This window comes from Aspergillus stella-maris (assembly GCF_047715825.1).
Source record: "Aspergillus stella-maris strain CBS 113639 unplaced genomic scaffold BDV14scaffold_1, whole genome shotgun sequence".
Taxonomy (NCBI): Eukaryota; Fungi; Ascomycota; class Eurotiomycetes; order Eurotiales; family Aspergillaceae; genus Aspergillus; species Aspergillus stella-maris.
The window spans coordinates 1,124,142-1,150,976 of record NW_027396795.1 but is presented as its reverse complement, the minus strand read 5'-3'; the positions used below and the strand labels follow the sequence as shown (position 1 = coordinate 1,150,976).

The 26,835-nt window shown below is 51.2% G+C and overlaps 10 protein-coding genes across 10 annotated transcripts; 8 read left to right on the top strand and 2 right to left on the bottom strand.

Moving 5' to 3' along the window:
* Positions 1-93: 93 nt before the first annotated feature.
* Positions 94-1,823, top strand: BDV14DRAFT_206687 (fungal specific transcription factor domain-containing protein; the record flags this gene model as incomplete). Its single annotated transcript, XM_073774955.1, has 3 exons — positions 94-431; positions 482-1,377; positions 1,428-1,823. Exons 1-3 carry the CDS (start codon positions 101-103, stop codon positions 1,821-1,823), a joined length of 1,623 nt encoding a protein of 540 aa, XP_073634013.1. The 5' UTR covers positions 94-100.
* Positions 1,824-2,152: 329 nt separating this feature from the next.
* BDV14DRAFT_162543 (uncharacterized protein) lies at positions 2,153-3,265 on the top strand. Its single transcript, XM_073766902.1, has one exon. It carries the CDS (start codon positions 2,456-2,458, stop codon positions 2,873-2,875), a length of 420 nt encoding a protein of 139 aa, XP_073634012.1. The 5' UTR covers positions 2,153-2,455; the 3' UTR covers positions 2,876-3,265.
* On the top strand, positions 3,102-4,287 carry BDV14DRAFT_194830 (uncharacterized protein; the record flags this gene model as incomplete). Its single annotated transcript, XM_073772027.1, has 4 exons — positions 3,102-3,295; positions 3,356-3,684; positions 3,891-4,027; positions 4,105-4,287. 4 exons carry the CDS (start codon positions 3,102-3,104, stop codon positions 4,285-4,287), a joined length of 843 nt encoding a protein of 280 aa, XP_073634011.1.
* A 4,279-nt stretch (positions 4,288-8,566) lies between these two features.
* BDV14DRAFT_194829 (uncharacterized protein) lies at positions 8,567-8,899 on the top strand (the record flags this gene model as incomplete). The annotated part of the gene is made up of 2 exons (XM_073772026.1): positions 8,567-8,792; positions 8,871-8,899. 2 exons carry the CDS (start codon positions 8,567-8,569, stop codon positions 8,897-8,899), a joined length of 255 nt encoding a protein of 84 aa, XP_073634010.1.
* A 1,739-nt stretch (positions 8,900-10,638) lies between these two features.
* BDV14DRAFT_6190 (uncharacterized protein) lies at positions 10,639-12,135 on the top strand. The gene is made up of 2 exons (XM_073777160.1): positions 10,639-11,568; positions 11,785-12,135. The coding sequence occupies exons 1-2, from the start codon at positions 10,972-10,974 to the stop codon at positions 11,962-11,964; spliced, it is 777 nt and encodes a 258-aa protein (XP_073634009.1). The 5' UTR covers positions 10,639-10,971; the 3' UTR covers positions 11,965-12,135.
* A 2,185-nt stretch (positions 12,136-14,320) lies between these two features.
* On the top strand, positions 14,321-15,979 carry BDV14DRAFT_6089 (putative secretory lipase). The gene has a single exon (XM_073777137.1). The coding sequence runs from the start codon at positions 14,477-14,479 to the stop codon at positions 15,827-15,829; it is 1,353 nt and encodes a 450-aa protein (XP_073634008.1). The 5' UTR covers positions 14,321-14,476; the 3' UTR covers positions 15,830-15,979.
* A 44-nt stretch (positions 15,980-16,023) lies between these two features.
* On the top strand, positions 16,024-17,543 carry BDV14DRAFT_162529 (uncharacterized protein). The gene has a single exon (XM_073766901.1). The coding sequence runs from the start codon at positions 16,130-16,132 to the stop codon at positions 17,207-17,209; it is 1,080 nt and encodes a 359-aa protein (XP_073634007.1). The 5' UTR covers positions 16,024-16,129; the 3' UTR covers positions 17,210-17,543.
* On the top strand, positions 17,544-21,228 carry tcsB (putative sensor histidine kinase/response regulator TcsB/Sln1). The gene is made up of 5 exons (XM_073766900.1): positions 17,544-17,686; positions 17,741-17,775; positions 17,823-18,386; positions 18,431-20,683; positions 20,740-21,228. Exons 1-5 carry the CDS (start codon positions 17,582-17,584, stop codon positions 21,113-21,115), a joined length of 3,333 nt encoding a protein of 1,110 aa, XP_073634006.1. The 5' UTR covers positions 17,544-17,581; the 3' UTR covers positions 21,116-21,228.
* Positions 21,185-23,687, bottom strand: BDV14DRAFT_162520 (putative ab-hydrolase associated lipase). The gene has a single exon (XM_073766899.1). It carries the CDS (start codon positions 23,401-23,403, stop codon positions 21,397-21,399), a length of 2,007 nt encoding a protein of 668 aa, XP_073634005.1. The 5' UTR covers positions 23,404-23,687; the 3' UTR covers positions 21,185-21,396.
* On the bottom strand, positions 23,688-25,857 carry BDV14DRAFT_162519 (sugar porter family MFS transporter). The gene has a single exon (XM_073766898.1). The coding sequence runs from the start codon at positions 25,690-25,692 to the stop codon at positions 24,094-24,096; it is 1,599 nt and encodes a 532-aa protein (XP_073634004.1). The 5' UTR covers positions 25,693-25,857; the 3' UTR covers positions 23,688-24,093.
* Between the last annotated feature and the right edge of the window lie 978 nt (positions 25,858-26,835).

Genomic DNA, 26,835 nt, shown 5'->3' with positions numbered 1-26,835 from the left:
GAGGAACTGCCGAGGTTGTCACCAGAACCGCCAAGAACACCACAGTGATGCAACGCGACCACCTGGATCACAAGCACCAGTTTCGCTGACAACAGCAAACATGGCGCGCAACGCCCACGAAGTATTTCTCGAAGCCTATGAGGTATTCTGCACCCACTACCATAGCAAACCATACACCCTCTTTAGCCCAGAGCTATTCCGCCGCAAGATCGACCAGGGGCAAGTCCCCCGCTATCTCCAATTCGCGCTCATCGCGACGGCTGTGCGCTTCTCATCGCAGGTCCAATGGAAGTCTCGGAAACAGAAGACAATCGATGAGTATGCGCGCTGTGCTTGGGAGATGATTATGTCAGAGCCCGATGGGCTGGGTGATGGGTCTGATGTCTCAGTTGTTCAGGCGTTGGCTTTGTTGGCTGTTATTGATGCGACGGGTAAATATAATTCATTCCATTGGCGTAATAGGGACTAATGAATGGGATAGCTGGTCGACGACGCGCTGCCTGGGTCAAAATCGGAATGGCGGTTCGGATCAGTCAAGATCTGCACATGATGCTGGAGCCCGATGTCAGCCTGCCTGCTGCGGAACGAGAGGAACGGCAAAACTTGTTCTGGTCATTATTTCTTCTGGACCGTTTCGTCTGCTGCTCGTTTAAACGTCCCCCGGCAATCCAGGTCAGGGACTGTCAACTCAAATTGCCTGTGGACCATCCGCTCCAGGACAATGACATGCCACTAACGCTGGGAGAACTGCTGACTGAAAAGTCGCGGAACATGCCGAACCGAGTTGTTGGGCTTTCCGGGCTTAGTATCGGGTTTGTCGCGTTGTTGGGACGTGCAATAGAGTGTATGATGAACCTCGAAGCGAAAGCCTCGGAGCCATGGAGGCCACAGTCTGACTATACCGAGATCTCTGACAGCCTGGAAGCCCTCAAGGATATGGTTGATACCTATCTCCCTGGAATTGGCATTTCAAATAAAGAAGGAAGCATTCAACTTCCTCAAAATGATCGCACTTCGCACTTTGTTCTTTCCCTCACTTTATACAATCTCGCCCACTGTATCCTGAGCCACCCTTTCCTTTTGGGAATGACACGAAAGTCCTGCCCATTTACACCGTCAGCCTGGTTCGATGTGCAGTTTGCCTCGTGCTGGAGCCACGCACAAGCTTTAACATCACTAGTTGTGGATGCCAAAGCAGCTGGGTACATACTTGCGCCCTCGTTCTACAGTTACTGTATTCTGGTCGCTGGAACGGTACATGCGATCCTTCTGCATTGCGATGATGAGCCCGCCAGCATTAGGGCCGCGCAGTATCTCAAGACCTCGAGGGACTATCTATCTGATGTCTTGGAGATGTGGCAAAACGCTTACATTATGGTAATGTCGTTAGCCTTTCAAAAACATTGGGTCTATGCTAAATAGAATAGTCTGATGCACTCCGCTTTTTCACAAACCGCTGTGTTCGATACAGCGGGATTCTCCTTGGCCCGGCAGAACGCGTCAACGAGCTGACTGAAACCGACGTCACAGTCCTCCGCTCGGTCTTGGATTACTGGACGATGATGGACCCCGCAAACCCTGTATCGCAATTGAACTCAGTCAATATGGACTGTTTTGCACAGAGCCCAAAGGATCGTGACGAGGTTGCTTCATTGAGCCCTGGCGATACCGAGACAACAATGGCCTCCGACAGCGCCGTGGGCCGTAGTTTGACGGTAGATCCTGAGAAGCTGATCAACCTTTCTTTTTCTGTAGCCTCGCCGGTGAGGTCAGATGGATTGGTAGAGTTCTCAACGTGGAACTGGGATAATGAGTTGATTTGATGTTTCCCTACACTGCCTGGCTGGCAATCTCGCCCTCCGCCCTAATATCGTGCGTGCCGAGACCTCATTGAAGGTGTTGGGGGCTCCTACCTATTGGTGCATCGTGCGCCCTTAGAAGCCGCCGAGAAAGGCGAAGCGTCGATCCCGATCAAAGCGCCGCCAGAATCTGGGGAGAGCCTCAGGGTACACCTCATCTTACACCTCATATTGCATTACCCCATTTATAGGCAACCATTGATATGGGCTGCGCCTTTCTGAGCTGGTTAGGGCGCTCTCCGCAGCGGAGAGTAGCACTTGTATTGGATTTTGGATGCTATTGTAGGTAATAAGGCTACAACGCCATATGCCCTGCCCGCCAAGGCTGCACCCTATGATATCAATGTGCATGTTCCAATACGAGCGCCGTATTCGACCTTCCGCGACATGGTAACCGCATGTCTGCACCAGACTACTAGGTATTCGTCCAGCTCTCCGTAGGCCAAGAGATCTCTGCTCCTGCGCCTTGATCATCGCCGGCCTTGGATCGAACGTCTGGGCGATTCCTCTTGTTCATATAACCTCGGCTTACCTTTATACACCGACAATGGACATCTACCAGAAGACAGTTCGCTACTCAAAGCTAAACGTGGATCATGTTGTGGAAGTACATTATTCTACAAACCCTTCTAGCCTCCAGCGCTTGGAGCTCATCAATTATCCACCCCCACCATGTTCGGTCAGAAAGCATTGCTTATCGTCCGTGTGGAATTGAGACTGCCTCCAGTGCTCAATGCGGTAACTTGACTGTCCCTATGGACTATACAAGCACCAATTCCACGGCTACTATCACGCTGCAGCTTATGAAAGTGCCTGCCGTCCGCACTCCAAAGAAGGGGTCTATTCTGTTCAATTTTGGTGGGCCAGCCCGGGGGGCTCAGGATGACTTAGTTAGGAATAAGGACGTTCTACTCGCGTTAGTATCCGAGCAATTGACAAGTACGAAAACCAAGTTAAAAATGTCTCACAGACTAACGGGAGGCGAGTATGACCTGATCGCCCATGACCCACGGTAAATCGTCTCATGAGGTATAGTATTCAGTACTAATATGTCTCAGTGGAACGGCACAGACATTTACCGCAAGCTGTTTTACCTCCCAAAAAGATCGAGATAGCATCTATAATGATACGGAGATAATTACAAAGTCAGATGACACCGCTGTCATTGGGCAATATTAGGGAACGACAAAGGTGCTTGGTAATACATGCTATGACTTCCCAGGATTCCGTGAAAAAGGCAGCATGATAGGGACAACATTCACCGCCACGGATCTCATGCAGATCGTAGATGCTGCGGAGGAAGATGGGCTACTAAGATATTGGGGCATCTCTTATGGCGCAACACTAGTTGCCACTGTTGCTGCTATGTTTCCTGAGCGGATTGATCGCATCGTTCTCGACAGTTTTATGAATCCTCACCAGTACTACAATAGATAGTAAGCTTTCTATCATTCCCGCTCTCGTCTTAAGAAGACAAATATCAACTCGGCGCACAGCGATATCGCGTTGTGGCCAGACACCGACAAGACCTTTTCCCGCTTTATAAAAGAGTGCCTCAGGGTACCAAATCATTGCGTCTTCGCACACCGCGACCGCCCCGCTGAGGATATTGAAACCGCTGTTTATCAGGTGCTCGCAGATCTGAAAGTCGAACCTCTCGTTGAAGGCATAACAGTAATCGATTCCTACCTTGTCAGCCAAAGTATTCGCGACCTTTTAAGTGAGGCTGGATCCTATGTTGCATTGCCCCGCATTCTGAGTGCCCTACTCGACTCATCACCAGACACTGTCACATTATCGGCCCTCGCTTTCTCTCTAGGGACCGGTAATTTTCAGGAACTGCCAGCGAAATTGACGAGTCCAGCTACGCAATCCATTGCGGCGACAAGCAAGCACCTCAACGAACCTTCGATGAACTGAGCCCTTCATTCGACGAATATAAGGCCGAAAGCCAACTACTAGGCTCCTTCGGGAGTGGGCTCGCCATGTTCTGTGCAAACTGGCGTATCAAAGCAAAATAACGATATGGAGGGGACTTTGACGTCCGCACCAAGCACCCTCCGCTTATCATCGGAAATACCTATAATCTCGCCACTCCGCTCGCTTCTGCAAGGAACCTGAGTGGGAGTCTTGAGGGTAGTATTCTCGTTGAACATGGCGGGTTTGAGGTAAGTAGTTTCTGGCCAAGAGCCTTCAATCCTCAACAATCTAGTCAAGACATCGCTGACTCACTGCGTGCGAACAGCACGGATCCTTGAAGCACGGCTCAACCTGCACGGCGGAGTTAATCCGCGAGTACTTTTCCAGTGGCGCTCTCCCCGAGCCCAACACATACTGTGAGACGGACTACAGTCCGTTTGGGAATACAACCTTTGCCCAATTTCTCACGAACATCGGGTTTATGGATGTGGTTCTGGAGGCGCATTAATTATGCTTTGTTGCTGCTGTTTTATATTCAGACGGTCTACCCTCGACCCATGCTTTTGGTAAATTGTCAGCGAGGCCGTTGTTTAGTCATTTATCTGTTCTTTAGTCGGTCCCGAATTTTTAAAAATACTAGACGGTTATCTCTGCGAGTCTCTGTACCCAACCCACCTTTCTCTGACGGCATGGAATCAGGTTGCCATATAGTTTATGCCTCCTGTCGCAAACAATGGCACTGATTGACAGTGATATATACAACGTACTCAGTATGTTTCGAGTCGCGCCTTCCCCTCCTACCTAATGTCGATCACTGAATTTTAGAGAATGCGCGACAGAATATAGTTCCTATCTGACGCCTCTGACCTCATACTCCTTTACACAAGGTTGGCCTTGGTCACTCCATTTCCGATTCACATCTCTCAAGCTGTAAGTCCGCAATAAATTCATTAAAATGTCACATAGGATTCCCTAGAGAGGTAGCCTGGACAGCCTGGACCGCCGTTATCAGATAAGCACACCAAGAAAGATCACCAAGAACGATCTTCCACTAATAGAAAGTAATGGGTAAGTTGATCAAATACGTCGTAGATTGACGCGCGCTGAAGAGTCCGGCCTTGTTTACGGCATCGCGTCGAGAGTCGCGAGTCGCGAGGGCGGCGGGACTTGGCTTTGGGACTTGGCAGACGGCGGAGATAGTTGGTGCCTGAGGCGTCAACCAGGGGAGCGCTGCAATCTCGAAAACCCCATGCACTTGCTCTTTTTTCTTTCCCATAACACAGGCTACAGAAATTGGTTGACTCCATAGTTAAAATTTGACACTATTTGCTCTTCAGGCATCTTGACACCTCTCAATATTGAATATTTTGTCATTGAATGACTCGTGGTTCCAACCGTCAGATTGATGCCTTAGAGCTTGTTATGATCAACGAAGAGCGTAATATTGCTCTATCTATACAGCCCTACCCACCGGTGTACCCTTGCTGTCTCAAAAAGAGATGCCTTATTCCTTTACGGATATAATAGCCAAATTAATTACGCTGTACCTGGGTACTCTATCTTACGCACACGGCCCGTTACTCTGGGAGGGAGGGGGGTTGGGGAGAGCATTTCTAGTCCCGTCGCTCTAACTCAATCCCTTTATTGCTATGAGACTATCCCACCCATTTCGTTTAAGAGCATTTTATCTTGTTTTTTGCTTGGGTAATGGTGGTACGGGGTTAAAGGTTATAGCTATAGAGGTGGCTATAGAGATCTATACAGAAATAACACGAAATCATGCACTGTTACATGCATGATAGATTAAGCACACACACACACACGCTTTGTTTTACAACAGGTACTTTTCCTTTATTTTTTCCCCCATTCTTTCTTTTTATCGGCTTCACAGTCGATGGCAATTGAGCCTTAGCTTCCGCTCAATCACAGCTTTCTGGAGGTCGGAGGTAGTATTCTCTCGTACGAATATACTTTTCATATCGCCTGTATCCGATGAACTTTGCCCGCAGTGGATGCATGCAGTGGACAGTCACGTATAGTCCGTCACTCGTACCTTCATAACCAAGGATCCGAAAACCGTCGATATACAATTTGATGCCTTTTGGCTAGGGCCAAAAGGGGCCTCCTGGTCCCCCGCAACGCGGGTTGTATAGAAGCTCAAATAGATCAATGCCGTTACTTAACAGCAATGGCTCTCTATCGTAAGCCCTATACTGATAACGACGACGCCAGATATCCATTGCTACCTCACAGATGGCTTGAGAAGGCAGGCGTTGGGTCATGTAGATGTCATACCGTTTGCGCAGCAGGATCTCAGCCCGTTCATCGAGCGTGAGAAGGAGCGTTACCTTGACAAAAGCATTAGCGTGGTCATTCATCTCACATTTGTGATCGAGCACATGTTGTCCGTCGCTTTTGGAGACCCGCAGGCGCATGGTGTCCTTGATGGTTCTCGGGAGCGACGCGTCGAGTTTCCCTGAATGCAACGAGGCTCGTAGCCGAGTGTAATCGTATGAGGTCAGTGCGATGCAAGGGCATAAGGTTCAGGATGCCGCCGCATTGCTCGTAAAGCTCCCGATATGTCAGACGTCGCTTGGGGCGAGGGTGATGCAGCTTGAGACACATAGAGCAGTACGACCAGTATCCGTCTTCGAGCATGCGTAGGAATTAATATCGTGGGAGGTGAGGCTCGTTCAGCGGAATTTCGTATCTCCGTCGCAGCCTGGGCCAGGCGAGTCGTTCGTCTTGAAGGACTTGGCCGAAGAAACCGTGCATGGCCTTGCAGGTCATGGCTAGAGAGGCCTGCGTTAGGAAAGGTGGCAACGGGAATATAAGGAAGAGAATGTCATAGGGGAGTACCTGCAGGGAGTCTACAGGGTAGGGCTCAAAGCTGATTTTCCTTGGAGCCCGGACACAGGCTGGCAGGACCCTGCTGGTGATGCGTGCCAGGAGTAGGGCGAGCTTCTCTCGGCCTTCCTTGATAATTGATCTTATTCCTGATGCCATGTTCATTGAAAAGTAGGTTGTTAATTGTTTCTATGTTGTATAAGTGGAGGATTTCACCTCTTTTTAGCTTCTTCGAATTGTATTCATGAATTGGATCATATAATGTTGAGATAGCCTCAGGCATAAGCTGGCGGTCACGTGCTCTCCGCACCACTGGCTTTCCACCGATTGCCTTCTAGATAGAGAATCAAGGATCCTCATGGCGATGGTTGACCTCCGAGTTCCCGACATATAATGAAGACTGCGAGACGAAGAGAATGATGAAGTGAATCATTCTTCAAATGGATTTATGACTTTCCAATTGGCTTCTGACTTGAGTATATGTGTATAGCTAGAAAGGACAGTCTTACAGCCAATATGTTGTGGTAGTAACTCATGTAGTCCAAGAGACTGAGGTGAGGTTCTACCAGACATAGAGAGAGGGGGTCTTGGCACCATTTTGGCGGATAGAATGACTAATCAAGTGTGAAGCATGGTGATTGGACAATGCTCAAAGCGGAATTGCCGCCCTGTTCCGCCTTCTGTTTCAGGTCTCCTTACCAATCTGGAAGGAGTGAAGTTGTCCCGACACCAGCAAAACCCAGGTTCCTGGGCTTCCTTTATCTAGCTTTCTGCCTCTGCCTTCTGCTTCTGTCTTCTGCCTCTGCTTCTACCCCTAAGCTATGGTGTCTTGTCAGCTTGCTTTAGTACTCAACTCCCCTACTTCTGTTCTCCGCGATCAAGCAGAGACTACCGCGACTTGCAAGTGACTGATCAGTAACGTGCCAGCCTCCCGGAGGAGTACATCGAGACAGCTACGGTACCCACAAACCATGCCGGCCACTTGCCCTATCGGCCCAGGGAGCGGTGGAACAACTTGAACTCAATCTGAAACATGTCTACCTAAATTTGGCTGTTGGATTATGGACTCTGCGCTTGGCCAACTGAGAACCTAAAGCCGAGGCCAGGAACGGTGGGACTACGCTGCACAGCCTCAATCCAATGTGTAACTGACAACCCCCAAAGCTCGAGCTAGACATCAAAACATAAAGATAACAACAATTGGAAAGCCCGTTATCGATGACGCAGCCGAGTCCTCAATCGGTCCACACCGCGTAGATCGCGCAATCGCAATCGCACCGGTGCCAATCGCAATCGCTGCGGGCCGAACAAGAATAGACTGCGCTGCGCTCAAGCTCAAGTAAAGACTCAAGACAGATGACGCTTTGTCGCTGATCACCCACTGCCAGAGTAAGCAAGCATCGACAGATCGTAAGGCGCTGCCCAGGAACAAGAGAAACCAACTCCACTCGCCCAAGCCAATCCACGGATTCGTCGACGAACAGCTGTCGAGGCCGCGTGGATTGGCCCAACCCTGCGCTTCCATGCATGGATGAATGAGTCTAATGGTTGTTTTTAAGTCCGGCTGACCCGGTTTCAAGTGCTTTAACTGGCACTGCCTCTCGTTCTTGAATATCTTCTTTTTTCGCTCGCTTCGCTTCTTCTCTTCTGCTCTTCTCTTCTCTCCTCCGCCTTTCTACCGCATCGCTTACAACTTCTATACTTCCAAGACGGCACAGGACTATTGTACAGACATACAATCATCCCACCATCACCAAATTATGCATTAAACCACCACAATCTCACTAGCCATTCGGCCGCTTACCTATCCTCATCGAATCACATTACAGATCTCTCAACTTCTCTCAACTTCTCGAACCACCTACCTACCTACCCACCCATCCACCCGCAACCACCACCACCACTACCATCAACGCATCCCCAAACATAAAGCGAAGAGAATGGCCCTCTCCAACTCAGCAGTCATCGTCATCGTCATCGTCGCCTGTCTCGGGGCCGTAACCCTCGGCGCCGCCCTCTTCCGCCAGTACAACCCCGCCGACGGGGCCGTCATCCGCCGATTCTCGCGCGAGCAGGAGATGTACATGCGCTCGGTGCGCCTGAAGAACCTAGGGTTTAATTATCAAGAGTCGAGGACGCCGATGCCGAGGGATGTTGAGAGTGCGAGTATGTTCTCCTCTACGCATTATAGATAGGAAAGCTTTGGAGTTTGTATGGTCGGTTACTAACGGGTATTCTATACAGTGACAACAGATGACTCCTCTCGATATTAGGCTGAATCGATCGATCGACCGACCGACCGAAAACACCAAACCCAAAGAAACCGGCGTTCGATGAATTACTGAAGTGAATTATTGGATTATCGGATTCAACAGCGATTATACGAAACTGGCGTTGGACGGCAGACTGTCATATCCCATTATCGATTGGCATTCGAAGCAGGGCTGGTTCTTTTTCGAATGTATTACGATTTATCACGAGGCTATTTTTGAGCGATTTGAGATACCGTGCAGAACTGCAGACAGTGCAATGTTACTCAACTTTTATTAGTTACTTTCTAACCTCAGCCTATTTTTATTTGATGCGTCGTAAGCAATGCTGGGTTTTTCATACGAATCCAGGGATTTTCAGGCGTGAGCTCCAATCGGATGGCGCCGATTCTTGTTGCCTGGTTTGCGTGTGCAGATGGGGTGCACGTGATGGAAGAGTGTAGAATGTCAGCAGCAGAGGACTTGTACAAGACTTCCGGGTTCCGGTTCAATTCATTATTGTCGTTTGATTTGGATAGTAATACCCATATTTCATACTTCAACTGTCAACACAGACCACCCGTTTGATATATTCCACTCTACGACTTACCCGAGCGCTAAAGAGCCAAGCATTGCTGCCCCTCTGGTTAGTACTGTGCTCCACTCTATCCGAGGTTGACAGCACCTGCGTAGTAAGGTGGTAGGGAGTTTGACAACTTCATATATAGTCGGGAGCTGTGTCAAAAATACTGATGATCCGAGTCCCGGCAATGGTGGCAGGCCAGACTATGAATATATTAACGGCCAGTCAACGCTTCAGAAATCAATGCCCTGCCAGCAGACTGAGACCCGAGAAATAGATGGTGATCGCCATACAACCTAAACCGGCGGATATCTCACTCGTCATCCGCAATCAAGAGTCGAGCCCTGGTCTTATTCCCTAATTCCTATATCCTATATAGCTAGAGTTATTCTTCGTAACCTGATGCTGTTTGATGCGCAGATTATTTTTAGGGCTCGGCAATGGCCCAACCCTAAGTAAAGCCCGGGGACCAGATCCGGTTCGTGACAGGAGCCGTTGCGGTTGTCCATCCTGTATATCGAGTGTTGTGCCCCGAGGTATATTGTCCTGGGAAGGAGCGATTCTGGGCTCGCAAATTCCTTATCTGTTTTTCTATGCAGCCGGGGAAAGTGCGATGGAGCGTTCGCTGAGATTCTAGTTTGGGAAGGAGCGACCGTTCCCATCTACCTAGTCAGAGTGCACTGTGACCTAGCCAGCGACTGGAGACTTTATCCATCTCAGATCCTGGACTTGAGAGTTACCTGTTTAGAGGAATCATGGCGCATGCTGCTCCCGCCTCATCGTGAACACTCCAGAAGGCTTGTGCTCAGAGCTGGAAAGCTACGTTCGCGGTCTGATCGAGTCCGTGCATACGCGGCCTGCCTCTAGAAACCATCCTCCACAACTATAGAGGTCACAGAAAGATGGCTTCCGCCAACTACTGGTTTCGTGAGCGAGCGAGGCCCTGGGTGTGAACGGTCCTGTATGTCCCGAGACGACCGCTGCTTGCCGCGAATTAGGCCTGTTTGAGTTTAAGCATTAGCCCTGGACGAAGATTCTATATGAGAACTCTATGAGCTCTACTTATCAAGTTGTGGTAGATCACTTACAGGTACGAATCTTGGTCGGTGATAGGGGCCAAGAACTTTTGGGATCAATGCGTACGGCTTGGCGCTACAGACATATATCTCTCCCTGCTATACCCACTCATTCTTCAAGAACACGAGAATCGCCTATAGCACAACAGCGCTCAGAGCTTGTCGCTCATATCGATGATCCTTCCTATTTTCTGAATTTATAATTGGCCCATTCTCAAAACTAACAAATCAACACCACCGAGAGGGCTGTGCAAAGCATAGACCCATAGGCAGCAAGATTCCCCACACCTCAGCTTAAAACCATCGCACCAGCTCCAATTTTGACTCCAACTGTCCGTCAGCAACCAGCAGTCAGCATCTCAATATCCTCGCAGACCTCAGCCCATCGCACAGAACCCTTTTTTGCAGGTTTACCAAGAAGTAAAACAACAGGCAAAATGGGAAAACAAACAACAATAACGAACTCAACGTTCCCCAACTCCTCCAACCCGCGGCTCTCCCGCAGCGAAATAATCAACTCTACGATATCGACTCTCGACGGCGGTGATTGCATCACGCGGTGCTATATCAATGCGTCGACGATTTCAAAGGAGCGGAGTTGCGAGGGTAGTCGTCAGTCAAGTATTGCTTCTGCAATTCCAGCTGGGCTAGGGTCGGAAGAGGCGCAGCATGATCCAGTTGACAATGGACGACGAGCGAAACGCCAGGGCAGAATCACAATCAGACTTCGAAGAAGTGAAATCACTTCATCGACACTACACAATACCTCCCTGTCAAAGAGTACAATTGCCCGGAGTACACTAAACCATATCCCGCGCGCCCGATCATTACACTCCACAGACTCAATCCTGGATACACTTAATCCGCTGCGCCGCGCAACAGTATCAAAGAGCACAATATCGGACGGAAGCGCCCTCGCACGCTCAGAAATCAACGACTCAGTCGTTTCCAAGAGCGCAATTGTCCGGTCGCGGGTGGAGAGATCCCATATTTCTGGTAGTCGGGTTAAGAAGAGCAAGCTTGTCAATTGCCAGGTTAGTGATTGTGTCGTTATCAATTGTGATTTTGAGGGGATGGTGCTTAAGAATGGGGTTTGGCGCGGTGGGAGGTTTTTGGGGCCGACGGGGGTGAAGGGGGATGGTAAGAAGGGGGAGGAAGGGAAAGTCTTTGGTGGCGAGGTGAGTGTATTCATGCTAATACTGGGTCATGGCCACTCCGTTTTATTTAACCGCTATGCTAATTGGGGATAGAAGTTGGGTAAACCGCTCGGAAACGAAAAGGGTCATGGTCCTGAAGACTGGATGGGTGATTTGGATTCTGAAACGGAGAGTAGTGGCCGCGACGACAGTGATACGGAGGAAGAAGATGGACATGGCCATTCATACGCATCTGGCAATGAAAAAGATTTGCCACCACCGTATACCCCTTGAAACGATGGACTTCAAGGCTTGGCCTAATTGATACCCTTGACGTGAATATGCAGCTTACTATATTTAATGATATCTGGAATCACCAGCAGTACCCTAGTTTGATGCCCATACTACTAGTAGATGATGAAGCTCCTAGCAGAAGAAGTATCTGTACCTACCTAGAGATGCGGGGGAATTCAGAAATAGACCGCAACATCAAAGTGCAAAGAAAAGCAAAACCTGTGGTCATTCTTCTATGAAAAAACAAAAAAAGCGCAGTTTCCGCTACACTATCTCGTCACATATAATTACACATGTCTTCCGTGTTGGCACAACGTCGAACCGGCATTCAAGTGCCAAGTATTGCAATTGATGAGACGATATAGTGATTGAACCAAAAGCATCCAATTCCCTGAAAGGCTCAAAAACGAGCCTAAACTGGTGAAACATGAGACATCTGCTCAGATGACTTACTTTACCTCCCCTGCGCCGGAAACACCAACTGAGAAATTCGACAAGGGGACAGGTACAATACAGTTCACTAGCTCTTATATTGCTTCCGTTTGCTGACTCCTTTCTTCGATGGGCTTAATGTTGTCTCATGGGGTGGTCCATCTAATCAAACGGAGGATACTGCAGCTACCCGCGGGGGTGCATGAGTTAGGGCTTTGTCTGCAGGCACCACATGGCTTGCGTCGGGTTATCCGACCAGAGAAAGAAGGGGCGTAATTCTGGGTAGTATAATGGAAACGCTTGAATGCGAAGTGGTGCCTGTATATCATCCTGCGTTAATACTCTTCAGACAATAGTATCTCCAGGCTTCATCCCTGAAGCCAGTAATCGATATGTCCAATTTTCGGGCAATCTATTTAACACTAGCACTACCTCAACAGCATTACAGATCCAGGATGAGAAATCATTAATCTCAGCCCAACTCCGGAAACAGGATGAAGACGATAACAAACAGAATACAGGAATCAAGTGCCCCCCCGCCCATAGCCCTACAGCCCAGCATCCCGCACCGGAGCCCGGATCTGCATGAGCGGGCGCCGCTGCCGTCATCGACACTGTCAGGATCAAAACTAAGCAGGACAAGGATCAACCCCGCAACCCCGCAGGTCTATCATAGGTAGATAACAACAAAGGAGATGGTTGTGGATGCAGCTTGTGCAGACTAGTATTGCTGACCTCGGCTCAAGACTCAGCGTTGTGGTTTCTGGTTGGAGAACCTTGTCTTGAACGTGCTGATTTGCTGCATCGGTCGAGGACTTCCAAGTTTTTGAGAGCCGGAACCTTCTAGTCCCGAATGAGATGCAGCGTTATTGGAACGAATTATCGTGAGCACGCTATGTTTGCCTATTTGATATTTAGTTCCGTTGGTGCAGGATGTTGCTGTTGCTGCCGTTGCAGCAAACGCAAGTTGACTACACCCGCATTGTAATCATCGGCAGGTAGACTTCTTCAGCCAGCGCACGGGTAGTCGTACTCGTCCTCGGCTACGATAAGGACTCCCTCCAGGAATGCGCGGACTTCACTCCGACGATCATGCCACACCGTAAAAGTATGGTTGCGAGCTGAATAAAGTGAACAAGCTCACAAATCTGCTCTGATTATAGGGCTAGGCCGTCGATAGCCAGGAATAAACTCCGTCTCGATAGCTCTGCGACAAACCCGCTGGGAGGACAGGGGTACATGAGAAGGAGGTAAAGACAATACGTACATCACTATCATCACGCAGAGGCTGGAAGCTGATGAGGTGTGTAAGCCAATCTATAATTCTCCCTGGGCGGCGTCGACAACTCGACAGAATCTCGTAGATGGCGCCTTCAAGGAGATGGTTGGTCGCGGAGTGCGCTTTATGCAGGGCGATGGATGAAATATGGGCGGGGAAGTCATGGCAATGGACAACGAGGCTCGAATAAGTACAAAAGTGTGCATATCTCCGGAGCGCATGACCTCTGGGAACCTGCAGAACAGGGGTAATCGACAGGGGTTGTTTTTGTGGCTTTGAAATTTGGTGTGGATATGCGGGGGGATAGGGATCGGCTCTGGGTTCAACTGTGGGTTGCGTTCTGGCAATTGTTTGGTCTGCGCGATGCCTTGCAGTGCACCGGCTTTTCTAGCGCCAGATTTCCAGCAATAGTCGCCCGATTTTCAATGAGAGGATTCTTCACATGGATCCCTGTCAATTTCTCTCCAGGTGTTCACCGAGGTCGCTGACTCGTGTTTCTGCCTAGCATTTGGTCTTCTGCACTTGCAAGGTGGAGTTATGCAGTTTGTTCCCTTCGTATCGCGTACACGGCCTGATTTTGTTGGCTTGGGGTGGTCCGGTCGACCCGATCATTGCGACCGTCAAACTGCTTACTGTGGTCCTCCGCGACACTAAATGTCAGCAAGTATGTAGCGGTGGAGGAAGGGGAGGGGGCTCAAGACTACAAAATGGAGCTGAGATCCCACGATCAGAACCCATTCCAGCCCCAGTATCCGCTGTCGTCCAGCTGTCAAGGTGCAGGTGCCAGTGCCAGTCAGCGCCATGGCCATTCTCCTCTTCCAGCTTCTCTTCCTCCTGGCGCCACTCCTTACGGCAGCCCTGCCTTCTGCCTCTACCTTCCATGAGAGGGATGGCCCTCTCACCCCAGGAGAAGACCCCTTCTATACACCCCCTGCTGGATGGGAGTCGACGGCCCCTGGCGCCATTCTGCAGCACCGGACTGTTCCTTACCCTATCGCGGCTTTCGGCTTGGCCGAGGTTAATCTCTATGCGTCGCATCAGATCCTTTACCGCACCACCGACTCCTTCGGCGATCCGATCACCACCGTTACCACTGTGCTGATACCGTACAATGCCGACTACACCAAGGTGCTCAGCTACCAGGTCGCCCAAGATGCCGCAGACCCAACCTGTTCGCCTTCGTTCGCACTCCAGCAGTTCTCTGATGCTGGCGAGGCCCTTGCGCTTATCATGCCGCAGCTTGAGTACCTGCTCATGAGCTCCGCGCTAAACAAGGGATACGTTGTGATTGTCCCCGACCACCTTGGCCCGCGCTCTGCATTCCTCGCGAATACCCTTTCTGGCCAGGCGGTTCTCGACAATGTTCGCGCGGCTTTAGCCTCAACCGAGTTCACCAACATCTCTCCCGACGCCACCGTCGCTCTTTGGGGTTACTCCGGTGGTTCTTTGGCTAGCGGCTTCGCTGCTGAGCTTCAACCTGAGTATGCTCCCGAGCTTAGCATTGCCGGTGCCGCACTAGGAGGGACAGTCCCCGAGATTCTCCCCGTCGTCGAAGCCACCAACAAGGGCCTCTTCACGGGCCTGCTCCCAGCCGGAATCCAAGGTCTAGCCAACGAGTACCCGTCGGCCGTCCAACTCATCCGTGAGGGAATCCTCCCCGAGAAATGGGCCGAATTCAACAAGACACAGAATCTTTGTCTGACTGGTAACATCGTCGAGTACCTGGGCGACGACATATACAGCTATGTCAACGACCCGAACCTGTTCGAAAACGAGATCGCAACCGAACTCATGGCCGCGAATAAGATGGGGCAAAAGACGCCTGAGATCCCGCTGCTGATTTACAAGGCCGTGAATGATCAGGTCAGCCCCATTGAGAACACGGATGATCTGTATGATACGTACTGTGCCGGCGGCGCGGACGTAGAGTACGTGAGGGATCTCTTGTCGGAACACGCGCTGCTCACTATTACGGGGTCTCCAGATGCTTTCATGTGGTTGATCGATCGGCTGGAGGGAGTTGAGGTGACAAAGGGCTGTACCAGGACGACGCAGTTGACAGGGTTGCAGGATCCGAGAGCCCTGGCAGCTTTGGGGACGACTGTTATTCAGTTCTTGCTTGGATTCTTAAATCTTCCTGTTGGACCACGATGAATATTTGTCAGTAAATAGTTTTATAAATGATATCTACCTGGGCCTTGCCACTTGTGACTCCAGTCTTACTATTGACTCATCGAAGCAGTTCCTGATCTTTGTGAGGACGGAGTGGAGTTTGGCCCCATGGACAGAAGGAATCTGATTGAAAGTTATCAAGAAAAGGATGCGACATTCTGAGGCTGTGTTGGGAGATCGTTGTAATGCTGACGGTGAGAAGTGAGAAGTGAGAAGTGAGAAGCGAGAAGTAAATAAGAAGGGCCCTCGTCACGAGCTCCTCCCCTCATCAACACACCAACAATGTCTCTCCTCTCTCTCCCGACCGAACTACTCTGCTCGCTTCCAGATCACATCGACAACATCGAATCCTTCACTTCGCTCGCCTCTACATGCCGCACTCTCCGAGCAATCCTCAACAACACACACCCACGCACAATCCTCCACCTCGCCGATTCCTCCGCACCGACCTTCTTCTCCCCGCACCCGCACTTCCTCATCACAGCGACCGCCCAAACCATCAGCGACTGGGCGTTAGGAAATGAAGAACGCACAGCCACCCTCCGTCAAGCCTTTCGCGGCGGAATTTACGCTCTTTACGAATTGATCCTCGAACATGGCACGCTCACCCTCGATCGCATTCGCGAGATGTACAACGCGCGCTTCGACATAATCAACCCCTTGAGCGATAAAATCGACAAGATGGCCGGGAAACAATGGATGCAGGCTCCTAGATTCTGGATGGGGGGTGTCAGTGAGCCCGCGACACTATATACAGACGCCGACCGTGCAACATTTCAGATCCTCATATACGGAGAGCTATTCAGGAGTACTATGGATGCCTTCTTGAGTCCTGGGCTCAACCTGCCTAGCTTCGATATCGATACGAGACTGGATTACCTGAAGTTTACTCTCGCTGATGAGCGTGAACCGAATGCTTACGAGGTGGGAGCTACAGATACGTCGTGGGCTTATTATTCAGATATGGATGCGCTGCGGCATATTGTGCTTTGTGGGAGGTGGAAGAGGATGTGGGGAGAGGCAATTAAGGATCGTCTAGATGGTGGCTTTGGGGAACATGATGGAGATGTGGATGGGAGCGGTTGGAGAGGGAGGTTGTTGCGAGACGCTTTGATAGTGCAGGGGGTTAAGGGTATGAGTCTGGTCACAAGGAAGCAAGTTGCGGTAGGGAATGAGGGTGTTGTTGAAGGTGGTGATGTTGAGCTGAGGTACTTGAGCAGAGCGAGGAACATTCTAGACAAGGTTCGAGCATTGGAGAAACCGCCCGAGGTGAGATACAGTGCCACTGCGAGGGACTTGGAAATTTCCCATGCACCGGATATAAGCGGGGAGCTGGATGTTGCTTTCCTGTTGATGCCGTGATTGTAAAAGTTGTATAGAATCACATGACAGGGATGGTGTTCATTGTTTCAGTTCCACCTTCAACCACGATTCTTCGACTGTTCCAGAGAGGCGCTGCGCCACTCTCAAACCAGGCCAGACCAATTCCAGGCTCTTCATCCGACTAACCCGCGAATCAGCTTCCACCGCTATCTTCACGATTCCAACAATCGGCAATGGGCCGCTCTAGAACCTGTCAAAAAGTGCAAAACAGCTGTCTGGGGTTAGCCGGCAAAATCGGACCGGCCTAACCCCGGCCCTGGCCTCGATCTCTCCTCTCCATTCTCTCCATCTCTAATTTCTCTTTTCATTCTTCTATCCATAGCTTTCATTAGGAATACCTCCTTGATATGAATGAGCGGCAACTTCTTTCGAATGCGCGTCCCTATTGCCGTGCAGCTAGGGCTGCTGGTGCTCTTCACTGCTCTCGCTGGGCTGGCGGCTCTAGCCATTGCAACAGTGGGTTTTACCGACTTTCTGGAATTGTTTTCCGAGCATCGCTGACTCTGACAGTGGATTAACAATTATAATTTTGTTGTTGATGTCAAGTAGGTATTCTCTAGCTAACTCCGATGATCTACTCTAACTAGCGCAGATCCCAGAGCCTCGATCTCGTCGCCTCCATCAAGTCCAGTCAAATCTCGGGCAATCTCGATCTCCTTGAGACAACGTGCAAGACCATCGTTACCCGTATCCTCGTTCAATCAGCGTTGCAACGATACTATGCTGGGAATACGAGCGATGCGAACTGGGCTTCGTCAGTGGTCGACATCCAGTCGGCGCTAGGAACCCGCGGATACCTCAGTCTCTACCAAGCGAGTGTTTACTCAAGGGATGTCGGAAATGGCGAATCAAGCAGCAGAAGACTACTCAATGTTACGAGCGACGACGTTCCCGACATCGCTCTTCCATTCGAGTATCCAAACGGCACTTCTGTGATGCTTGGGGATGAAGGATTCGGATATCCTCCTTCGCTATACCCGAACCTGACACAAAGTGCCGGTAGCGATAGATTGTACGCGTATGATAATGTACCGATCACAATGGCCCGACCGTTGCTTTTGGGACCACTTGCGACCAACACTTCCTTCTCGCTTGTCTCTTTGACTGTGCCGATCATCAACAATACGTCGGCAGCGGATCTCCTGGGCTATATTACGTATGTTCTTGTGTCTCGTTCCACTGACTTCACTAACCTCTCAGTGTCGTCTCGAGCGCCGCCAGTTTACAGGAAGTGTTGAGCTCTCGACAGGGACTTGGTAAAACCGGCCAGGTCCTCCTTCTCTCTCCGTCTCGCCCGGACAACCGCTTCGCCAACGGCACCGGGCCAGCGACAGCGACTTCCGGGCCACATATTGAAGCTCTAGCAGAGCAGCAAATGCGATACGTTTTCGAGCCGACTCCGCTACCAGGGCAGTCCATGAGGCATAGCCCTGCCATTTCCGACGGAGCCTCATTCCCATTACGAGAGTATCCAATCGCGCTAGACGCTCTAAGCCAGCCGTACGAATCGATCAACGACTCAGTGACACGCCTTTCAGCCCGAAACGAGAATAATAGTCACGTTGCGGTTGGAGCAATTCAGCAGCGGTCTGACCTAGTGGAGTGGGTGCTCATCGTTGAAGAAACACACGGCGAGGCGTTTGGCCCTGTATCCAGACTGCGCAGGATAATTCTAGCTTGCGTTTTTGGAACAGCTGGTGTAATAGCTATCATCATTCCTCTTCTTGCGCACTACGCTGTGGCACCCATTCGAAGACTTCGCAATGCCACGCAGAAGTCCGTCAATCCGGCTCTCGCCCCGCCAAGTCCATCTGTATCGACGGTCCTCGATCCAATCGAGGTTCACATGCAGGCCGAGAACGAAAAGGGGGGCTTCTTCAGCAGGCTTACGCGACGAAGAAGCGGGTCAGGAAGAACACGGCATGTGGAATCGAATCAGTTTCAGATTCCTGGGCGGGTTAAGGAGCGCAAGCACATTATTACAGACGAGCTGACAGAGTTGACGAGCACGTTCAACGAAATGTCCGACGAGTTGGTCATCCAGTATAACCGGTTAGAAGAACGGGTTGCAGAAAGAACAAGGGAGCTTGAGAAGGCGAAGATTGCGGCGGAGACAGCGAACGAGAGCAAGACGCTCTTCATTGCGAATATTTCACACGAACTCAAGACTCCGCTGAATGGGATTTTGGGGATGTGTGCTGTTTGTATGGCTGAGGAGGATCTTCCCCGGATCAAGAAGAGCTTGCATGCTGTTTACAAGTCGGGTGATTTGCTTCTGCATCTCTTGAACGATCTACTCACGTTTAGTCGGAACCAAATCGACCAGGCTATCCGGCTCGAGGAGAAAGAGTTCAAACTCTCAGACATCCGGTCACAGCTCGCAATCATCTTCCAGAACCAGGTCCAGGAGAAGCATATCTCGTTCAGTATCAAGTTCTGTCAACCCGAGACGCCGCGAATCACGGGCACCGATACGACAATCACACCTGACGATACCAGTCCAGTCTATGGACCACCAGGAACTGCCCAGCTGAAAGATATGGTCCTCTGGGGCGACCAGCACCGCATCCTCCAAATCCTCATCAACCTCGTCAGCAACAGTCTAAAATTCACACCCGAGTCAGGCACCGTTGCGATCCGAATTAAGTGTCTAGGTGAAGAACAATCGCGCGCAACGAACTCTCGCCCCCTATCCCGAGACTCGCACCCGCTTGCCCGCTGGCGCTCCCGCGGCTCATCCCACGCCAGCCAGCAGAATCGACCCTCTCTCGACCCTGCAAACCCGCGAGATAGTCTCGACTCGACCTCACCACCCTCAAACCTGCGCACGCTCAACCTGCAATTCGAAGTCGAAGATACAGGCCCGGGTATACCACCGCACATGCAAACACGCGTCTTCGAACCCTTCGTGCAAGGCGACCTGCGTCTGAACCGTAAATACGGCGGAACTGGTCTTGGATTGAGTATCTGCAACCAACTGACGAAACTCATGCGCGGGCAAATCATACTCGATAGCCAGCAAGGAAGAGGGACATTATTCTCCGTTCGGATACCATTAGGATTCGTGAAAGAGGCAGCGCCCAGCACAACGAGTTCAAGCCTTGACCTTGCGCGCCCGATATCTCGTACATCGAGCGTGTTTTCGCTGGATGATCTCGCGAGTGTAGCAAGACAACCGTCGAATCATAGCATTGCGGACCCGTCGGCGTCTGTCTCGGTCACTGCCTCGGCATCAGCGTCAAGACCACAATCGCAGCATGATTCGAAGTCCTCGAAGGGACCAGGTGTATCTGCAACTGTCTCCGAGAAACAAGATTCCCAGCCGAGACTGGTTGGTCTAAGTCAACCATTCTTCGCACCACCCGTCCATCCCGCCCAAGACGACGAAGGTCAAAGGAAGATCCGTGCCCTCGTAGCAGAAGACAACAAAATAAACCAGGAGGTTGTGTTACGGTAAGCCTTCCCTACCCCTCCACCCCCCACCCAAACCTCGTACTAACAAAATCCAGAATGCTCGCCCTCGAAGAAATCTACAACGTAACAGTAGTAAAAGACGGACAAGAAGCATTCGACACCGTGAAAGCAAACATGGAAGAAGGCAAAATCTTCGATCTGATCTTCATGGACATCCAAATGCCCAACCTCGACGGGATCCAGTCGACGCGTTTGATCCGGGAAATGGGATACAGTGCGCCTATTGTTGCGTTATCTGCGTTTTCGGAGGAGGGGAATATTCGCGATTGTATTAATAGTGGTATGGATATGTTTATTTCGAAGCCTATCAGACGGCCGGCACTTAAGCAGGTTCTGAGGAGGTTTACTACTATTGAGGAGGAGCATGAGGGGGAGGTTGAGCAGGGGAAGGAGGGCGGGAAGAGTGGGTGAGGGATAGGTGATTAGCACTCGGGTTTGTTTATTTCAGAAATTAGGAGTTGAGATATTTAGGTTATGAGTGGGACGCATACATTATACCCATAGGAATATGAAGGTTATTTTCTCTTTTTCTTCACTTTAATCAATAAACAAAAAGAAAATCTGAAATCCTTGGTAGGTGTCTATCAATATCGCTCAAATAATAATCAACATTATACTTACTTGCTCTAAAGGGTATATACGTACAAGAATTCAATCCCTCCGCCATTAGTATACACTGGATAACTCTAACTCTATTCAACACCCCTCGGAACAACAACACACCCCCTAACATCCCCCGGCACAGTCTCCCAAAGAACCTGCCTAACCTCCCCCCCAACCTGCTCAATCATATCCATCGCCCAAAGCACATCAAGATGCTCATACCCCTCAATAACCTTCGCATGCGCAATACGCACATGCGGCTCGCGGCCAGACTGCAGTCTTGAAAGCAGCTTTCTGCCGTCAACGAGCTGGTCTGCGCCCCCGATCCACAGGGCGAGAGAGGGTGTATGTTCGCCGTACCAGGGCTCGTTGGAATCGGGGTTTGTCTGGGTGGTGGTGGTTGTGGCAAGGTCTGTTGGCTCAGGTGGAAGAGCGCTAAGATTCTCGAGAATACACTGGTGCGTTGAGAACCCGTCTGCGCCTAGCCACCACCTTATTGTCTCCGTTGAGACATATACAGGCGCGAACTGGAACATGCGGTCGCGGAGCCCCTTGTCCCAGCGGCTGTCGCTCCAGTTGAAGAGGTATGAGAAGACGATGTACCCCAACGTCCCGTAGACGCGGGCATGTAGGATTCCGCGGACTGTGACCATAAACGGGATGAAGGAGTGGATGCCGAAGAATAATCTGAATGTAGCAGGTGATATAAGTCTCATAAAGCGGAAGTAAATTCGTTCGACGAGCGGGCCGGCGTAGACTGCTGGTGCGAGGGCGCAGAAGACGGAGAGTTTATCGCCTAGTTCAGGGCGTTGGGATTTGGCGAGTGCGACGAAGGTCTGTGCTGTTCCTTGGGAGTGGCAGACGAGACCTAGTTTCGGGAATGAGGTTTCGTAGAGGACGCGCGAGGTTAGGGCTGTTACGTCGAAGGCGCCCATGTGTTGGATTGTCCAGGACCACATGCGTGGGTCGGAGGAGAGCATGCTTGTGTGTTCGGGCATGAGACCGCAGCGGTTATTCCCTAACCAGACGTCGTAGCCAGATTTGCAGAGGAAGAAGGCGAGACTGTCGTCGTCGTTTGCGCAATACGCGCCGGAGTTCTGGAGGAGACCATGCATTAGGAGAACGGGGTACTTGCGCCGGGTATTGCCCTCGAAGGCATGCGGGTCTTTCTGTCCGGTAAAGGCATACGGCCCGCGCGGACCTCGTTCGCTCGCTGGTAAAGGTGCATATTCTTGCGGGTTATAGACGTGCCACAGCGTAAGAATGAATCCATCTTCCGTCTCAACTTTGAAAGTCTCAACATCCAACCCAACGCGTCTCGCATAATACGCGACATCACCAACAACAGGATCCTTCCCCCCTTCAAGCGGCGGACAATCCTCCGGAATTTCCTCATCCACATCCCTCTTCTCCTGCCTAAGCTTCCACCGTCTCGACGACGTCCTTCTATCCATCCGTCTCACCCGTTCCTCCTCATAAAACCGTCTAGGCTGACTCTTCCCCTTAATATACCTCCCCGCCGAAGCAAGCCCAATCCATATCCCCCGAAAAACAGCCCCAATCACAACAACAAGAAGAAACAAAAGCGAGAGTATAAACGACGTCCCGCGGATAGCAATGTACTTCGCTGTATCCAGCACCGTCGGCGGATGCTGATAAACGGGTAAGGGAGGGAAAAGAGGATGCGACGGTAGACTGAACAGCGCGCCCGGCGTGCGCGGCGTAACGGGTACAGAGCCTGAAAGCGAAAGAGGCGGGCGATCGCTCAGTAGCCCATCCGTAACGGTCGATATCCCATCCTCATCACCCTCATTCGGTACCCTCTCTCGTTCGCGCTCTCTATCCAAAGCATGAAGCCTCAAAACAGGCGGTCTATCTCCATCTCTTTCCCCATCCAACTCCATATCCGTCCTTGTCCGCAGCGTTGACGGCGAAGGTGATGTCTCAACAACCCGACAAGTGGTATCCGTCATAATAGGCGACACCCTCTTCTCCGAATTCTCTGCTGACTTTCGCGATGGGAGCTGCGCAGTCCCGTAGACGGACTCGATGGTTGTTGTAACGGCATCGTGGCTCGGATTCTGCGACATTAACATGGTGAAGCGTCAATGTCGGGGGTTGTCATGGGACGCGAGGCAGGTGCGTCATGTCGGGTGTGCGGAGTGCGGTGTATCAGAAGGGCGGGCGGGATTATGGTAGGGATTCAGGAGGCGCGGTTTTGGAGCAGATGATCAGTTGTAGCGGTGTGATTGTGTACAGTTTTGTGCGATATTGTATATATAAGGATAGAAAAGGATTAGAATTAGTAGGTAGGTATATAAGAATATGCAAAATCAAGGAAGAAAAGGAAAAAGCATGACGACGCCGACTCAGTTGACAGACACCAGCCCCAGAGTTCAGAGTCCAACTCCAAGCGAACTCTGAACTGCGAGCCCGTTTGCCTCTGCCGATCGTTCCTGATTCCGGTGTTCACGTAATTAAGCCCTTGATGTCACATGTGATTGTGCTGCGATCATTGGCTGATCTCGCTGGACCGAGTTCGCTGCCTGAGGCGACGATCTAGGAACTGCGGATATCCATTGCGCAATGGTGGGACTGTCAAAGTCTATGTACTACGTGGGAAAGAGAGAAGTGCAATCATGTGGAAGTGTAGAAATGTCATTCATGCATGATGCGTCTAATCGTACAGTACTGTATAGTGCGATTCGCTCTGCTTCGCTCTGCTTCGCTCTAAATAATCAAGAATGCTAAAAGATACATGTTAAGGAAAGGAATCAAACAGAAATCTAGACAGTTGCCTTCTCGATGTGCTCGAGGTTCTGCTTGGCCTGGGCGTCGGACTCAAGATCAGCCAGGTTAGCGCCCTTAGCACCACCAGCGACATCGCGCACGTCAGTGTAGTGAACAGAGGGGACGAAGCCCCTGGAGCGCCAGGCAACGGGGACCTTGGCGTAGAGCTCGTCGACCTGCTCGAGACTGAGACCCTTGGTCTCGTAGATGCAGGCCCAGACAAAGATACCGGCGATCAAGCAGAAGCCTCCCCAGATGAAGAAGACCTTGGACTGGAGGTTGGCGTTGCCAGGGCCAGAGTCAACCATGTAGGGGGTGGCATAGGCGATGGCCCAGTTGAGGAGCCAGTTGGCGGCAGTCGTGATGGAGAGACACTTTGCGCGGGCCTTGAGCGGGAAGAGCTCACCGGTGACGACCCAGGCGACGGGACCCCAGGAGGAGGCGAAGAAGAAGATGTAGACGCAGACAAAGGCGATCAAGACCTTATTGGCGACATCAGAATCCGCAGTGGTACCGACGATGGCGACGATGAACTGGCAGATGCACATGCCGACAGCTCCGAAGAGAAGAAGCGGGCGGCGTCCCCACTTCTCAACCATCCAGAGACCGGGGAATGTGGAAGCGACGTTGACGACATTGGTGATAAGGGTGATGACGAAACTGTTGGTGATACCGGAGTGCTGGAAGAACTTGGTGCCGTAGTAGAAGATAAAGTTGACACCGGCGAGTTGTTGGAGCGCTTGGACAGCGCAACCAGTGGCGAGACGCTTGCCGATAGATCCACGGAGGATCTCCACGTAACTAGCTTTGCCGACGCTAAGCTCGTACTCGTGGTTGGCCTTGATCTCTTCAAGCTCCTCAACAAGAGCGGGATCGTTGATGTCGAGACGGCGAAGACGAGCAAGAGCCTTAATGGCGGCCTCGTGCTTGCTCTGCTTGATGAGGAATCGAGGAGTCTCAGGAAGAATGATCATTCCAATAACAAGGATGATAGCCCAGGCGAACTGAACAGCAACGGGAATGCGGTATGAGCCGGTGTCATTGCGGTCCTTGGTAGCATTGTTGACAATAGCCGCAAGGAGCAGACCAATGGTGATAGCAAGCTGGTAAGCACCAACAATGGTACCACGGATCCACTTGGGCGCGGTCTCAGACTGGTACAGAGGAATAGTTGCAGAGAGCAAACCAACTCCGAAACCAGCAAAAAACCGGCCAGCAACGAAGAGAGGAATGGCAGTAGCGGCAGTCTGAAGGATGACACCAAAGCAGAAAACAACGCAGTCGATAATCATGGCAATGCGGCGGCCAAAGTAGTCGGCAACAGGGGCAGCAGTGAGGGCTCCGAAGAAAGTACCAGCTGACAGCAGCGAGACGATCATAGAAGACTGAGAGGAAGTGACATCGGGAAAGTCATCTTCAGGGTTGATGTAACCGGTTGAGAAAAGCTGGCGCCAGTACTTCATGGCAAGGATACCGCTGATGGTACCAGTGTCATAGCCGTAAAGAACACCGCCAAAAGCCACAAAAAGGCCGATCATGATGGCAGGGGCGGCGGAGCCCGCTGCATCATCAGGTTTCCTGAGCATGAAGCCCATGGTGATGTCTTTGATTAGACAGTAGACAGTCGAGTGGATAGAGTGGCAGAAGACAGTAATGTCAATAAATAGAGTGATAAGGGTCGATAGACAATAAAGTCAGTAGAGTTGTAAGCGTAGATGAAGATAGTCGATAGTCAATTGGGAGTAGTAGTCAGATGTAGAGAAGATGATAAAGAATACCTTCCAACACCGGAAACATCGAAGCTTTTGTAGTCCATCGTGGCCGGCGATCCTCCCCCAGACCAGGACCTGGGGAAGCGACCCCGGCCGAAAGCAGCAACCGCCACTGGACTGCAAGCCCACTGCAAGCGTCTACAAACTCGGTGAGCCGGCCAGAAACCGCGCAGAATCGCGGAGATTGTGCCCAGTCTGGCGAGATCGCGGGGGGATTTGCAACGCGCTTGGCCGTGTGTAGCTAGCACGGTCGTGTAAAAGACATGGTCCGGGGTTAGTGTGTTGGTTGAACCGCGGGACGAGACGAAGCTGGAACGCTCGCCGCTGGCCAGGGACTGAGTCTGGTGCTCGGGGTGGCAAAACTTCGGTCGGGTTCGAGTCCTATCCTGGTTGAGGCTATGCCGGTGAGTGGATGAGGCCTGGTAAACGAGTGTTTCTCTGCATGGTGCCCGAGTCCGTGGTCCGGCCGGGGTGACACAGGAAAACAGTTCCATGCAGAGGGTTCGACTCTGAGACATCGTGCCCAGCCGGTCGCAGAGATCTGGGGTGGCACACGGGCACAACATTCCTTGATCTCAGGAATGCGAGGCATGCCGCTTGCGGTCGGCAGGCCGAGTCACTTCTACCTACAATCTACTTTGTCTAGCTTAGTCTACAGTTATTCGCTATGAGACATTGTCCGCAACTATTGTAAAACCACAGCAAAAATAGCGATCCCATTCCCAATCATCCCACAAATCTCGATCAATTCCTCAACAAACCCCAGACTCAGCGCCGATCTCGGACACAAGGCCATTGTCGTGCTTCGTTCCCGAGTCCGGACGGGTCGGTGGACCCTCGCAAAATTCCTTGCGTCTCGTGACCTCTACCAGAGAACTCTGGATCGGGAATGAAAGCGATGGCTAAGCCTCAATGTCAATGGTCTCAGGGCTGCTGTCAGTGGCATGTCGAGAAGATTCCAGCATT

What these genes read in the sequence shown, in the direction of transcription:
- BDV14DRAFT_162543 (XM_073766902.1), top strand. Translation starts at nt 2,456, where the DNA reads ATGTTGTGGAAGTACATTATTCTACAAACCCTTCTAGCCTCCAGCGCT.
- BDV14DRAFT_6190 (XM_073777160.1), top strand. Translation starts at nt 10,972, where the DNA reads ATGGGAAAACAAACAACAATAACGAACTCAACGTTCCCCAACTCCTCC. An exon ending in GCAAGCTTGTCAATTGCCAG is followed by an intron (nt 11,569 to 11,784) that starts GTTAGTGATTGT and finishes AATTGGGGATAG; the next exon opens with AAGTTGGGTAAACCGCTCGG.
- BDV14DRAFT_6089 (XM_073777137.1), top strand. Translation starts at nt 14,477, where the DNA reads ATGGCCATTCTCCTCTTCCAGCTTCTCTTCCTCCTGGCGCCACTCCTT.
- BDV14DRAFT_162529 (XM_073766901.1), top strand. Translation starts at nt 16,130, where the DNA reads ATGTCTCTCCTCTCTCTCCCGACCGAACTACTCTGCTCGCTTCCAGAT.
- tcsB (XM_073766900.1), top strand. Translation starts at nt 17,582, where the DNA reads ATGAGCGGCAACTTCTTTCGAATGCGCGTCCCTATTGCCGTGCAGCTA. An exon ending in AATTTTGTTGTTGATGTCAA is followed by an intron (nt 17,776 to 17,822) that starts GTAGGTATTCTC and finishes TAACTAGCGCAG; the next exon opens with ATCCCAGAGCCTCGATCTCG. An exon ending in GATCTCCTGGGCTATATTAC is followed by an intron (nt 18,387 to 18,430) that starts GTATGTTCTTGT and finishes CTAACCTCTCAG; the next exon opens with TGTCGTCTCGAGCGCCGCCA.
- BDV14DRAFT_162520 (XM_073766899.1), bottom strand. Translation starts at nt 23,403, where the DNA reads ATGTTAATGTCGCAGAATCCGAGCCACGATGCCGTTACAACAACCATC.
- BDV14DRAFT_162519 (XM_073766898.1), bottom strand. Translation starts at nt 25,692, where the DNA reads ATGGGCTTCATGCTCAGGAAACCTGATGATGCAGCGGGCTCCGCCGCC.